This window comes from Mustela putorius, unplaced genomic scaffold, assembly GCF_011764305.1.
Source record: "Mustela putorius furo isolate JIRA1106 unplaced genomic scaffold, ASM1176430v1.1 tig00000460_pilon_pilon_pilon, whole genome shotgun sequence".
Classification (NCBI taxonomy): Eukaryota; Metazoa; Chordata; class Mammalia; order Carnivora; family Mustelidae; genus Mustela; species Mustela putorius.
The window spans coordinates 15092927-15108808 of record NW_025421389.1 but is presented as its reverse complement, the minus strand read 5'-3'; the positions used below and the strand labels follow the sequence as shown (position 1 = coordinate 15108808).

At 41.7% G+C, this 15882-nt stretch overlaps 1 protein-coding gene across 5 annotated transcripts in view; it reads left to right on the top strand.

Annotated features, from left to right (window-relative positions):
* Positions 1-14419, top strand: part of CCDC15 (coiled-coil domain containing 15) — a 78999-nt gene extending 64580 nt beyond the window's left edge. For all 5 annotated transcript variants that reach the window (XM_013054996.2, XM_013054997.2, XM_013054999.2 and 2 more), the window contains 3 exons: positions 11575-11751; positions 11958-12106; positions 13500-14419. In XM_013054996.2, the coding sequence (XP_012910450.1) occupies positions 11575-11751; positions 11958-12106; positions 13500-13621 (448 nt within the window). In that variant the 3' untranslated portion in view covers positions 13622-14419. The remainder of the gene's footprint in view (positions 1-11574; positions 11752-11957; positions 12107-13499) is intronic.
* The last annotated feature ends 1463 nt before the right edge of the window (positions 14420-15882 follow it).

Genomic DNA, 15882 nt, shown 5'->3' with positions numbered 1-15882 from the left:
TCCAGCCAGTGCAGTGGAGCCAAAATCTCCATTCTCCTACCGTCTTACCCATAGAGATCCATCTAGGGTCCATAGCTTTTTTGTGACCATCTTGGAACCTAAATGTTCTGAGCATCTCCCTGTCCCCAGTGAGGTTAGTCTTTTAAAGGAAATTGCTAGGGTAAGTCCTGGGGTCCCCACACTTTCTTTGTTCAGAAGGCTGCCTGCCCTTAGTGGTGCCAAGTGACTGATTCTTATTAGGGCTCTTCTCTAAGAGATTATCAGGTGCTAACATTACTCTTCTGGTGGAACCATTGCTGGGGATTTTAAGGCACTTTTTTGCCTCTTAGAGAAGAAGGCGAAACCTACACATCCATTGGAATCCATATTATATGTTATTTTTTTTAAACCCCATGCATGATTCTGATATTCGGCCAAGGTAGAGAATCACTGAAATAAAGAAGACTGAGATGTAATGGTTATTAAGACTCACCTGTACAAGTTGGGAGGCTGTGAGCTGACTCGGATTCCCCAGCCTGCAGCAGACTTGCCCAGGCGGTCTGCTTATCATACAGATTCTCAAGTCTCGCTGATTCAGTAGGTGTAGGAGCGGAGGAGTGGGGAGGAATCCCAAATCCTAGTGAGATGCCAGGGGAAGGGACCCATGGGGAGGGCACGGACAAAGTGGGTGGAAGGCTGCCCATATGGTCGGTGTAAGCAGGGAGTTGTGCGAGGCAGGTGAGGTAGCTGAGGTAGTAGTTGTCATCATAAGGCGGAAACATAGTACGGCTCTCAAAATGAAATCTCAAGTGTCCTGTCAAATAATACATTCCCTTTGAGACTCTCAGGGCATGCTTTCAGATGGGAGAAAATGTACGTCCAAAATAGGAATCCCAATATCAGAACTCTCTATGGGAGGGAAGTGAACCCCCTGGGAATTCAGGCTGGGGAGACAGCTGCTACCAGTGGTCAGCAGGGAAAGGCTGGGGCTCTGATCACTTCATAGCTCTTTTCTGTCACTGGACTGCCTTCCACCCACAGGTATATCAGATAGAAGACCACATGAGCACAAGGAAAAATGTCCTCCCCATCAGGAAAGCATTCTCACATGCTGCTGCCACCACTGGTTTCATTTCCCAGATATCTGGGGATGTCAGGCCAAGCAAGCCTGAATGAGGTCAGTGGGAGCTCTCTCTGGAATTTTTGAGAAGTTCTATAAGGCAAATGCCTGACACACCTTGAGTTCTTTTTGTGAAATCTTTAGCTCTGACAGTTCACATCACATTTGCCCCCCTGGCTCACTGAACATGGTTTTGTTTTTCTAGTAGTGCTCATTGTGAGAGGAAAGAATATTTCCATCTGGTCCTAGAGCAGTCAGCAAGGAAAACCTGTGCAGCCAGGAAGTAGTTAATTGTGGATTCAAACCAGGTCAAATGCTACTGCCTCCGGAGCCCACACCTTGGGAGTTGCTCCCACTTCTCTCTGTCCTGGCAGTGACCCTAATGTGTCTCCTGATCCCCAAAGAACTCAGTCAGTGATATTGAACTCAAGTCATGGGACAAGAGCCTCTAGGGTATCGCCATTTGTAGTACCATGTCAGAAGGCTACCAAAAGAAGTCCTTTGCTCGAGTGGTCATGCTTTCAAACCTCTGACCACTCCCCAACCTTCCTTGGCCTCCTATTGGGCTAATATTTGGGAGCTGAAACAGTAGCCTTCCTGAAGCAGTGGTGGGCAGTTACTGGAAAGCCATGTGATTGTCTGAGTTGAACCACTTTGTCGAAGACCATTTTCCTTTTCACTCATCACCTTCCCCATATCCCACAAGAGACAGTCCCCAGAGCACAATAATCCTTTCCTGAGATAGACTGTAGAGGCATCGAAGAAAAGGAACAAAAGTGAGGCTAATTTTGACTTTTCTGGGGCCAAAGAAAAGAAAAGCAGGCAGGCAGGTCAGGTCCAGCTCTGGAGGCCAGGGTGGGCTGAGGATTGCAGTGCCAGGGGGTCTGCTCCAGTCACCAGGGGATTTGCAGAACAATGCAGGCAGAGGCGGGGGGGGGGGGGGGGGGGGGGGGAACAGAGTTTTGCCCTGGCTGCAGTGACCAAAGCCTGGTCTAGGCTCTGAAGCCTGGACCACCTCCTCCCCCTCCTACTCCCCTTCCTCCCTTCTTCCTCCTCTTCCTCCCTTCTTCCTCTTTCTTCTTCCTCCCTCCTTCTTCTTTCTTCTTCTTCTTTTTAACTGCAAACCCCATACCACTCCTCCTGAACTAAATTATTAAGGAATTAAGTTTCAGGGATTTCTTACAGACCCAGTAATGGTTCATGCTCCTCAGCGCTCTGTGAAGCCCTTCAGATTGTAGGCTGATGTTGGTATGCATCAGCATTTTTTTCTGGGATAAGGTCCTTGGCTCTCCTCTGATTCTCAAAGGCATCCTCCATTCAGAGCTATGCACCTCTATGAGGAGTGTCTGTCTCCCCACTTCCTGTCCCCACCAGGCAGAGCTTCTGTCCTTAATGTCAGTGCTGGTCAAATTTCAGTGTGCAGTAGAGTTAGTTGGGCATCCTCTTGAAATATTGATTCTGATTCAGTAGGTCTGCATTTTTTTTTTAAGATTTTATTTGTTTATTTGACAGAGAGAGAGAGAACACAAGTAGGCAGAGCAGCAGGCAGAGAGAGAAAGGGGGAAGCAGGCTCCCTACTGAGCAGAGAACCTGATGTGGGGCTCGATGTGGGGCTTGATCGCAGGACCCTGAGATCATGACCTGAGCCGAAGGCAGAGACTTAATCCACTGAGCCACCCAGGTGCCCCAAGAATCTGCATTTCTAACAAGCTCAAGGTGATGGGCTGCTGTTCTCTCAAAGGGCCAAGCTGTGATTTTCTCGCCCCAAGCCTGGATCTCGATCACAGTCTCTTAAGTGATCTCTAGACCACTCTTCCTATGGCCACTGGAATGATCTCAGTTGCAATTCTAATCTTGTTCTTCGCCTCCTTCCCTTCCTGTGGCTCCTCTCCCCAGCCTCTGTGGTCAATAAAGTCATCTCGGAATCCATAAACAAAACCTTTACATGATTTGTCTTCATCCTGTCTTTTCCCCCAGTGTGCCTTTCAGACCATGAGTAGTTAATTTCATTCATGCTGGACTACATGAAAGCAAGGATTGAGGGGCTGTGGGGAGGGTGTGAGTCAGACTAGTGTCTGAATCCTGTTCCCGCCACTTCCTACTTTGTGATCTCTGAAGTCTAGTTTTTTCATATGCAGAATGGGAATAAAAAGACCTACCTCATGGAGTTAACCATGAGAAGCAAATGACATACTCTATGTAAAGCATTTAGCACAGTGCCCACATAGTCACTCCTCAATCAGCCGTAGCTATTGTGGCTTGATCATAATATGCTCTAAGTTTCCATTTGTCACCCGATTCCCTGATTGGCTTGTTCTCCTAGTTCCCCTTCTCTGCCTCATCACATGTCGCCCCCTCCACAAGTCCTTCCTGACTCCCTCACCCCCTCAAGCCCATGCAGGCTTTCACCTCAGTTGTAACACTGTGGGTGATTTTTTTGTATACTCTTTCTGCAACAATGCCCAACACGGTTTGGGGCACATATCAATAACTGTCACTAGAAAAGTTATAGGAAACTGAGTTGTGTTCTTATTTCTTTTTGTTGTGTAGTACTATACATATCTGTACTACCTACTTCTTAACTACAGTCAATATATATGTATTATATAATTGGAGAGATTTGTTTGGTAATTTTTTTCCTCCAACTAATGTAATCCTCAGTAATATCTATTACTTCTGCCCTGACGAATTGCAGATCTCAAAGGAGTCTGGATTAACATGAGCATTACCTTGTATTGAAATCAGTTCACTCAACAACTATTTATGGGCATTTTCCATGGGCACAATGAATGACCATAGTGAGGATCATCACATTTGCCCGGCAGCAGCACAGTGTATAGCTTTCTTTATGGAGGCATTGGCTCTGAGCTTCTGCCACGCTTCTGTTGACGCTGAGGCCTCCATCAGTAAGCCCCATTGTGTGCCCTAAGGGAGCCCATAAATACTAGGAATGTTCTGTAGATGTAGGCAAGGATCCCTTGGAGCCATTTCTCAACTCCAAAGTGGTTTGGGCAGAATATTCTACTTCTCTGAAAAATCAGTCCTTCTGAGTATTTGTACTCCTATCCGAGCCTCAATTCCCTCAATTCCCTAATAATAAAGGCCCCCCACCCAAGTCTCTACAGCTTACAAAGATCCTTCATGTACATTAATGAGAAGGATCTTTGTCACAACCCTGAGAGGCAGACCTGAATCCAGATCTGCTAACTATAGGTCGAGCAGTTCTTTTTGTGATTGAATTGCGTCTCTGAGCCAGGAAATGATGAAGTAGGATGGCGAAACCACCCGGCTGCTACTTGCTTTCAATTCATTTCCTGAAATGGGGGAGGGGACCAGCGAGGGAAACAGCTGTGGAGGGAGGATGGCCCTTCCACATCAGCAGGAGAGGACACTTGAACGTGGAAGATGAACTTTAGTCTGATTCCTGGCCATTCTCCTTGTCTCTGAACTCACAGACTGCAGTGGGCCTCACAGAACTTCCTGGTCTGCTGCAAAAGGAAATGGCCTCAACCACAAGGGCCTAGGTAGAGAGGCAACCAACAGGCATACCTCTTGGAAGACAAGTAAGCTGAAGCAGGAGCAGATTTTCCTGTTATATGTGACTCTCTGTGGCTATGTCCCATCAGTTGTTCTTTTGAGCAAAGCTGAAGTTTAAGTTAGGGGTCTTGTAGTTGATAACAGCTTGATAATAGCACCTGTGATTAGTGAGATTGCCAAGGGGAAGGTGACTGTCAGAAAGTCAGTATGTGTCCAATTGCCTTCTTGCTGTGGAAGTGCCTTTCCCTTGCTACTTTGGGATCTGGGATGATTTTTACTGAGGAAATCCAGGAGCTTCCATAGATGGGGAGATAGTCATTTCTAGGGATTGGGGTTCATGAACTTTGAAGTTCAATTCCAACTGTGAAGCTGACTACCAGAGTGTTTGGGCCTGTGCCTGGACCGGAGCCTCTCTGCTGATAGCTGTGAATAATGATGGATCAGATGATTTCAGCCTTGAATGCCTATTTGAATCCACCTGGGGAGCATTCTAAACTACATCTAAGCAGGGGTCCCACCCTCAGATCCTTTTCAATGGTCTGGGTGAGGCAGGGGATTGATAACTTTTTACAGGATCCCCTGGGCGATCAGTTGTATAGTCAAGGTGAAGAAATGGGATGGGTTAATCTCTGAGCTGTCCTGAAGATCTGGGGAGAACTCAGGTGTCCATCTGGTCCACAGTCCTCAATGCACCATGTGACCATTCTAAGAATGCCTTTAAACTCAAGGTCTTGAAATCCAGAGCTGAAAGCACTAAACAGAGGCCGCTGGCCAAGTCCATTATTTTAAAGTGGCAGGCTCTGTGGGGAGCAGTGTTCCGGGCACATAATAAGGTAGAGCAAGCAGGTGTCCAGGCATTTGGCTCCCAAGCCTGTGGCCCTGTCTTAATGCCACACAGTTCTGAAGGAAGCAAAGAGAATTACTAGAGAGCAAAATCACACTGTTGCCCAGTTTTCCCTTCAGCTCTGAAGGAAGCCAGGGGAATTACTAGGGGCGCAAAATAACTCTTTTGCCCAGTTTCCCTTGTAAGCCTTTCACCTTTCACCTTTCACCTGTTTTGGAGTTTAGTGAATATTTACTTATTCCTTCTACACTCAGTAACTTCATGTCCAAGCTCCAGAGAAGTGGGTTATTCTTATCCACAGATGAAGAAACTACAGGTGGAAAGATTGAGACTTTCCCTGGTCACACAGCACGATAATAACAGAAGCTGTGTAATGGAAACAAAAGTCCTTGTTTTCCTAGAGGAAAATCCCTTCCTCTCCACCTTGACTTAGCTATTCAGAAGCAGCAGGTCTCGGCTGTAGTGAGCTCCATCGAGAACAGAGGCACGCCTGTGTGAGGTTGTCCTGCCCTGGAAGAGGAGAGAGTGCATTATAGGCAACGCTTCTCTAGTGGGGCAGGCGTGCTTTTGGTGCCTCAGTGTCTCTCGCATGTTTACCAAGCCCTTCACAGCCTGTCCACTGCTTTTCCCTGGCCCTCTGTTCAGGATGAGCTGTCTAGGCTATCCTGAGCCACATCATTCCATCTGAAAAGGCAAAATGGCAGGAAGGCTCCCACCACAGGATGGAGGAGGTGATGAGAAGGAAACATGTAGGCTTTCCCGTGGTCCTGGAGGTCAGCAGAATAGCTGCAGAGGTGCTCCAGCAGGAACCATAGCATGCGGGAGTGGAAACTCCTGCTGGCTCCAGCAACATGTCGCGTGTCACCGCACATCATGTTTATGGCAGTTTACAAAGAGTGAAAAGACTATTTTTATGCAAATCTACTATGTGAATGTAGATTTCTTTTAGCTTTGCTCAGTGGAGAATCATTTCTGAAACTCTGCTATTGTTTCGCTCCCCCTTCCCACTCAGCTCGAAATTGATTAGCAGCCACAGAAAATGTGCCTCCAGAAACGGCGTCCCAGAGACGCGTGTCAGGCAAAGAATTTGTCCAGCCTGGCAAAACAGCTTTGTGGGGCTTTGCTCTGAAGATTCCAGCTGATGCTTCCCTTTGCAGAAGTGATAATCTCTGCACCTATGGAAGGTTATTGGATTGGGCTGATGAAAAATCGGATAGACCAAGAATAGCATCTGTAGACCCCATGGCTAGAATAGCCAGGACAGTGAACCACACTGCTCTGATCTGGCTTTACCTGATCTGTCATGCCAGGTGTGGCACCCAGCCTCCAAGGTAACCCCTAATGATTGGCATTTCTTGGTATCCACACCTTTGTATTGTGCCCACACACAATGAAGAGGGCTGATCCAGGATCAGGGATATTGCAAACTGATGGTGTGTGGCTTCCCAGGCTAGATCGTTAACAAAAATTGCAGTTTCCACCTTGGGCCCTTGAATTGCTCACTCTGGGAAGCCAGACACCCTGCTGTGAGGAGATCAAGCAACACTGTGGAGATTATGTCAGGAGGAACCAACTTCCAGCATGCACTTGCTAGGCACATGAATGCGCCCTGTCCGGAAACCTCCAGGCTCAGTTAAGCCTTCAGATGATTCTTGCTCCTCAGCATTTGAGTCTCAGCTGAGGCTTTGGACATCATAGAACAGAGATAAGCTGTCTCCACCGTGACTTGTGTGCCCTCCTGACCCACAAAAATACTGAGATAAGTCTTTATTATTGTTTTCTGCCATTAAGTTGTAGGAGTGATTTGTAATGCAATAGACGACTGGGGAGTATGTATAGACTGGGTCATAGAAGTATAGGATCATGGTGGGTAGAATATAAAGTTGGATCAGACAGAATCTATTGGTATGGGCCCACTCAGCAGTGACTCCAGATTCAGTGTTTGAAATGGGGGAGTTAGAAGTTGGTTGACTAAACCATGGCCCCAAGCGTCGCCTACACAAAATGAAGTTAAATGCCAGAACTGCTTTGTTGTAGGTGGTATGTTGTAGAGAAAGGTATTCAAAAGCTTAGGGATACTGGTATGTTAGAGTGGACTTCTCATGAAAGACCTATTCACCAACTCTGGAAGGGTCAAGAGGGCACACCTTTCATCACCACTGTGAGAAATTCAACATCCTTGAAGAGTTTTGTGGTCACTCTTCTCTTTTGGAACTGAAACCACCAAATGGGGATCCCTGATGTAGTAGGGGTGGTGGGATTCCAGAGTGGCAGGGCAAGAGGGATGTGGTTACCATAATTGGACAATTGAGCCAAAGCAATAATCACAGTTGTCTGACTCAGAACTGTGGCATCTGGCTAGTAGATCATGGTCCCTTTGGGGAAGAAAGATTAGCAATATAAAATTTTGACAGTATAGCAAGGTCCTTCCTCAAAGGGACAGGGATTTCACTTCGTCCAAGAGGTTCTTGGCTCAAGAGGTAAATTGGCTCAAGTCTGGGAATTGATTGAAGGGCCATTATGACTCTGTTTTGTGATCTAAGGTATATTACTGTTCACTCAACCTAAACTCTTATGCTTATCCATAGGTGAGAGTTCATGTTGATCCTTGGGCTGTGGTATGGTTTGGCTGGATGGTCAGAGACTTGACCATTATTGGGAAGTTGGTGACAAAGAAGTCTGGGGAAGAGCTAGATGTACAGACTTCTCTAGGCAAAAGATATGAAGATATTTGTCTTCCATATTAATGCTCACTAGAGGGTAACCTCACCATTCAGTCAGTGAGTCAATAATTCACTTACTCACTCATCATGAAGGAATGATCCCATAAACATATGACCTTTGAACAATGTAGGAGTTAGGGGCAGTAATATTCCACACTGTTGAAATCCACCTGTAACTTTTGACTCTCCCCAAACTTAACAACTTATAGCCTGTTGTTGACTAGAAGCCTTCACAATAACATAAACAGTTGATAAACACATGTTTTATATGGTATATGTATTATATGCTATATTCTTGCAATAAAATAAGCTAGAAAAAAGAAAATGTTATTAAGGAAATCATAAGAAACAAAAAAATACATTTACAGTACTGTATTATTAAAAAAAAATCCACATGTAAGTGGATCCATGCAGCTCAAGTTCGTGTTGTTCAAGGCCAACTCTATATATTCTTCGCTGAGATGTCTGTTAGGTCTTTGGCTCATTTTAAAGTTAGGTTTGTTTTCTTATTGTTGAGTTATGAGTTCTTTGTATATTTGGTCAGTAGTCTTCTATGAAATATCTTTTGCAAATATTTTCTACCAGTCTATGGCTTGTCTTCTCACAGTGCCTTTTGCAGAGCAGAAGTTTCTAATTTTAATGGAGTCTAGCTTATCAATTGTTTCTTTTATGGATCATGCCTTTGGTATGTATCTAAAATGTCATCACCATACCCAAGATCATGTCGATTTTCACCTAAATCATCTTCTAGGAGTTTTTTAGTTTTGCATTTTATAGTTAATTCTGTGACCCTTTTCGTTTTGTGAGGAGTGTAAGGTCTTTGTCTAGATTCATTTTTTGTACATAGATATTCAGTTGTTCCTGCACCATTTGTTGAAGAGACTGTCTTCATGCCATTGCATTGCCTTTGCTTCTTTGTCAAAAACCAGTGACTCTATTAAGATGGGTCTATTTCTGGGCTTCCTGTTCCATACTATTCTATTTGTCTATTCTTTCACCAATACCACACTGTCTTGATCACTGCAGCTTTGTAATAAGTCTTAAAGTTGAGTAGTATATATCTTCTAACTTTGTATTTTTCCCTCAGTATTATCTTAGCTATTCTGGGAATTTTGCCTCACCATAAAAACTTTAGAATCACTTTGTCGCTATCTATAAAATAACTTATTGGGATTTGGGGTGGGGGGAGATTGCATTGAATCTATAGATCAGATTGGGAAGAACATAGACTGTCATGTCATCTGGAAACAAACACAGCTTTATTTTCCTTTCCAATTTGTTTATCTTTTATTTCCTTTTCTTGTCTTATTGCACTAACTAAGACTTTCAGTATCACGTTGAAAAGAAGTGGTGAGGAGAAAATCTTGCCATATTCCTGATCCTAGGGGCAAGTGTCTAGTTTCTCGCCTTTGAGTATGATGTTAGCTATAGGTTTTTTGTAGATACCCTTTATCAAGTTTAGAAATTTCCTTTTATTTCTAGTTTACCAAGAGTATCATAAATGGTGCTGGATTTTGTCAGATGCTTTTTCTATGTATATTTATAGGGTATGTGATTTTTCTTATTTCTCCTGTTGATGTGATAGATTACATTGATTTTTTTTTTTCCATGTTGAATTAGCCTTGCATTCCTGGGATAAACCCCACTTGGTCTTGGCATATAATTCTTTTTCTACATTGTTGGTTTTGATGTGCTAACATTTTTGAGGATTTCTTTCTCTGTGTTCATGAGAAATACTGGTCTCTAGTTTGTTTACTTATTTATTTATTTATTTATTCATTCATCATTTAGTTATTTGAGAGAGAGAGACAGAGAGAATACAAGCAGGAAGAGGGCAGAGAGAAAGGGACAAGCAGACTCCCTGCCAAGCTGGGAGCCCGATGTGGGGCTTGATCCCAGGACTCTGAGATTATGACCTGAGCTAAAGGCGGATGCTTAACTCACTGAACCTCCCAGGGCCCCTCTAGTTTTCTTTCCCTGTAATATCTTTGTCTGGTTTTGGTATTAGGGTAGTGCTGGCCTTATATAGAATGAGCTAAGAAATACCCATTCTGTTTCTGTCCTCTGAGGGAAGATTGTAGAGAATTGGTATAATTTCTTCCATGATTATTTGGTGATCCCGTGTGGGCCTGGTGCTTTCTGTTTTGAAAGGTTATTAGTTATTGATTTCATTAAATATAGGCTTGTTCTCCAGTGTGTTTTTCATTTCAGAAGTTATAGTTTTCATCTTGAGAAGTTTGATTTGTCTTTTTTATATCTTAACTTTTTGAACGTATAAAATGTAGGCATAACTATTCTAATGTTTTCCTGTGCTAATCATAATAACTCAGTTCTAGGTTGGTTTTGATGGGTTTTTCTGTTCATTATGAGTAAGTTTTCCTGCTTCTTTGCATCCTTGGTGGTCTTTGATTAGATGTCAAACATTGTGAATTTTATCTTGTTAGTTGCTAGGTATCTTTGTATTCTTATAAATTTTTTTCAGCTTTTGGGGTACAGTTAAATTACTTTGGGGATTTGCTTTTATAATTTATGACCTTGTGTCTGGAACAGTGCTCAGTTTAGGACTAACCAACATTCCCCAATGTGGCGGTAAGATCATTCTGAAAACTCTGCCCAATGCCCTGTGTGTTACAAGTTTTTCAAGTTTGATTGGTGGGAAAAGGCACTATTCCCAGCTCTATGTGAGCCTAGTCACTGTTCCTTGTTACCCATTTTGATGATTCTGTTCCTAGCCTCAGGTTATTTTTTCAAATAGGTACAGAGTACTCTGGTCTGTATCAGAAGGACACACAGTAGACCTCCAAGTTTTCACTCTTGAACAGCTCTCCACTCTCTGGTATTCTCTGTTATGAACTCTAGTTGCCTTTGGTCTTCTTGACTCAGGAAGTCTACCAGGCTCTACCTCAATACTCCTACCTCATGCTGCTGCCTGGAAACTTACAAGGCAGTAGGTTTTGGTAGTTAATAGGGCTCACTTCATTTGTTTACTGTCTGTCAAGAATCACTGCCTCTCATCACCTGATGTCCAGAGTCATAAAACCCATTGTTTTTGTATTTTGTCTGGTTGGTTGGTTGGTTGATTTATCTATTTATTTGATTGTTTAAGGTAAGAAAGCTTTTGTACTTGTGTTCTTACAGCGAAACCTTTTTATACGTAAGCAGTGGTCATTGTCATTTGAGAGGCTATATATTTACATGAGCTGTAGAATAACCTTCAGTCAGCCAGCAGGAGTTTTTAAGGCTACCCTAGGGTGCTAAACTGATTTCCTGACTCTCTTGTTTCTGGGAATTCCTTGAATTATTTGGGTCTAGAAGCTAATTTAAATAATGATTTTATGAAATTCCTAACCCTGCTATGATTTTATTCTCAGAATTAAAAAAAAGAAAGAACAGCAACGTTATGCTGAAGAGCAGAGGATACTAAGAATGAACTTTCACGAAGAGCTGTATTCAGGGGAGAAGATGAGTGACATATTAGCCCAGATGAAACTTGAGGAACTAAAAGGAGTCAGAGAAAAACAACAACAGAGAGAAAAGGAATCCCAAAGGTATTTTGAAAAGTTCTGCGTAAAGTCCTGGCTCTAGAGGAATAGCACTGTATTTTCCCCAGTGCTGTTTCCCAGTACAAAGAGGAAGAGTTGAGACACAGAGATGTGAACTAGTTTTAATGATTAAAGCTGGTCGTCAGATAAGGACTCATGCTCATTCTCATGCTCAAAGGTCCACTTTGCCTGACCATATTGTATCTTTATAGATATATGGAAGCTCTGCGAGTCCAGATCCAGGAGAAAATGCGGCTGTATAATATTACTCTACCTCCACTGTGCTGCTGTGGTCCTGATTTTTGGGATGCTCATCCTGATACCTGCGCCAACAACTGTATTTTCTATAAAAACCATAGAGGTGAGCTTCTTAAAGGAATGGTTGTGGTCTGGTGGCAATTAAAAAACAAACAAGAAATGTAGTGATCACAGTAAGTTAGCATTTATTGAGATTGATATCAGAGACTGTTATAACGCCTTTACAAAACAACTCTGGGACAATAAAAATAATTATAGTGAGTTATAATCCTTTTGAGATTGGCTATCTTCTTGTCTCCATTAATGCTGGGGAAATATTTCTACTCCACTGTAGGGAGACTTGGCTTCCTGCTTCTCCTATAAATGAAGAAATTAGGGCTTGTGTTTTATGGCCATCTGTCCAGTTGCATTCCCTGTTACTCAGATACTTTACTGTTACTTACAGATTTATTACCATCTCTATCCACATTAGACTGCCCAGATCTGCCAGGTGACACAGAGGAAAATGAGGACCAGTATAAACACTATCTTCAGGAATCGCAGCTAGAGAAAACAGTCCTTCTTATTGTCACTGATGTTTCTGTTTCCTGGCCATCCTTAAACATATTGATGTACACAGTGTAGAGATTATGTAGGCTTCATGCACACACCAAAATACCAAAATACCACCACTATTTGTATTCCTACTTCCCCATGATATGAGTTTCTCATCAATTCTGTGAGTTAAATTTTAAAAACACAAATCTTATCATGCCATTCTTCTGTTCTAAAACCTTGAGGGTTCAACATTACAGTACAAAATGCATGCCATATTTGGCATATTTTCTCTCTGGCCCCAGGAGACACTCCAACCTTATCAAACTTGCTATTTCCAGTACATGTCACCTTTTTTGTGCCTTTTGCTCCACATATTTTTCTGCCTAGAAGACCTCCTTTCCTTTACTCTTATTAATTATTTAAGACCATCTTACATGTTACTACTTCTGGAAATCTTTTCCATCTTTTCCTAGATGTATTTTCATTCATTTGCACTTCATTCAGTGATGATATTTTACATATACCTCAGGTTTGAAAGTGTTAACACTGCAATTTAATGATTTTTTTCTTTTTCTTTTTTTTTTTAAAGATTTTATTTATTTATCACAAATAAGCAGGCAGGCAGAGAGAGAGAGAAGCAGGCTCCCTGCTGACAGAAAGCCCAGTGCGGAACTCAATCCCAAGACCCTGAGATCATGACCTGAGCCGAAGGCAGTGGCTTAACCCACTGAGCTACCCAGGCGCCCTGCAATTTAATTATTTTAGTGTCCATTCTCGTCATTATCTTTTCTGTCCTCACAGAGTGCTTGACATGTACTAAATAGTAAGTTTATTCAATGAATAGGAGAAGTTAATATCTATGAGACTTGTAGAGAAGCAGTAGTAATGGGAAGGAGATTGGCAGAGTGAGTAGTTTAGAATCTAACTTCATTCCTCACAGTGCAAACCTTTATTTGCAGCGTATACCCGGGCACTACATTCGGTCATCAATTCCTGTGATATCCCTGAGGGGACCTCAACTGTTCGAGTCGCCATGCATAATTTGGCTTCTGCACACAGACGGACTTTGAAAAATCTGTAATGAGAATCTGAATCCAATTGTTAGTATTTCAATCTTCACTTAAAGTCAACCCTGAGAGATTATTTCGGAAAAGCTGTTAAAATGTATAAAATGTGTAATCTGGAAAGAAGGACTGTCTGAACAAGACAACCATCTCTATAGTTAGATCATAAACATTGTTTCAGCCTCTGCCTGGGACTGAAATTGAAAGTCGACCTCCAAACTGGTATTTTTGCTGTGAACTGTAGAGAGTCTATTGTTTTAAAAATGATCACTCAGACCAGTAAGGTTTTTTTTACTTAGCTCTGCTCTGATCAGAAGAGATCATGAGAAATCTTTGAGATTATCTCATTTATTGTCTTTCTTAAAGTGTATCTTTGAATCTTGACAAGATTGAAAATGTCTAGATAAAGCTGAAAAGAAGATGATATGAGTTTCTAAGTATCAGTGGCCATCTGTATTGCCGATAGCATTACTAGTTGTGTATAACAATTAGAGGTGAGAAGAATCTGAATTTGATGCATATTTTTTTCTCAAGATTTTTCTCTACTGGTTTTTTAACTTATTACCTCTTTCCCCATTCAGTGACATTGGACTTAGGACTTTATAATTTTATAATTTTGTATTGCAAAAATAAGGTGAATAAAACCTCTGTCTTTTGAGCATCTTGTAGGTGAAATCATTGTGAGTGACTTTTCAAAAAGTAAACTTGAAGTCAAAGTGAGTAATCAAGTCCTGCCTTATTTATCCCTGTCTTTTAAGAATCTGGTGAATGGCATAGCTACAAAACAGATGAAATAAAAATTTCTGTAGTTAGTATGAGTGTGTTATTTCTTCACAGTATTTCCTGACACAAAATATGAAAAGTTTATTACTGAATTAAAGATACTATGAATTTCTTTTTCTTACGTTTCTGTAATGGAGCAGTGTTGAAGAAGCACTTAGGTTACGTCTCAAAAAAACTCCTACTAAACATCTAGCCAGGTCATCGAAAATTAGAGCCAAAAATTACCTGTATGACAAGATTGACAGGTTAGTTAACCAGATTAATAATCTAGTTCAGTCAAAAGCTTTAAGTAATTATATCCACCATTCAGCCTTTAGGAGTTGTATTTTTTAACAGTTTTATTGAGATATAATTTATATACCATATGATTAACGCATTTGAAGTGTATAATTTAGTGGGTTTTAGTCTATTCTAGGATTGTGCAACTATCACCACTGTCAAATTTTAGAATAGTTTTGTCATTCTAAGGAGATACCCCCATAATCCAGCAATTCCACTTTTGGGTATATATCTAAAATAATTGGAAGCAGGATCTCGAGTGGATATTTGTATACCATGTTCATGGCAACATTATTCACAATAGCCGAGAAGTGGAAGCAACCCAGTGTCTGTCAACAGATGAATGTGTAAACAAAGCATGGTATGTATATAAATGGAATATTATTCAGCCTTAAAAAGTAAAGAAATGCTATCACATGCTTAAGTATGGATGAGTGCTAAGATCATTATGCTGCATGAAGTCGAGTCACAAAAAGACAAATACAGTATGATGCCACTCACATGAGAACCTAGAGTAGTCAAATTCACAGACACAGAAAGTAGAATAGTCCTTGCCAGGGTCTGCAGGGTGGAGGAAATGGGAAGTTGTTTAAAGGGTAGAGTTTCAGTTTTGCAATATGAAAAAGTTCTGGAGATCTATTTTACAATAATGTGAATCTACTTAATATTACCAAACTGTACACTTATAAACAATTACAATGGTAAATTTTAGTTGATTTGGCTTTTTTTTTAACCACAATTAAAAAAAAATTTTTTAAAGATTTTTTTGTTCATTTATTTGACAGAGATCACAAGTAAGCAGAGAGGCAGGCAGAGAGAGAGGAGGGGAAGCAGGCTCTCCACCGAGCAGAGAGCCCGATGCGGGGCCCAAACCCAGGACTCTGGGATCATGACCTGAGCCGAAAGCAGAGGCTTTAACCCACTGAGCCACCCAGGCGCCCCCACAATTAAAATTTTTAAGAAGAAAAATTCCATAATTCTTGCATACCATACACTTTCATTCCTTCCTCGCTCAGCCTTAGGCAATCACCAGCCTACTTTCTGTCACTATAGATTTGTCTATTCTGGACATTTTGTATAAAAGGAATCATACAATATATAGTTTTTTTGTGACTGGAATCTTTTGTTTAGTATGATATTTTAAGATTTTTCCATGTTGTAGCATGCATCAATACTTTATTGCTTTTTGTTGCCCAGTAATATTTCACCCTATGGA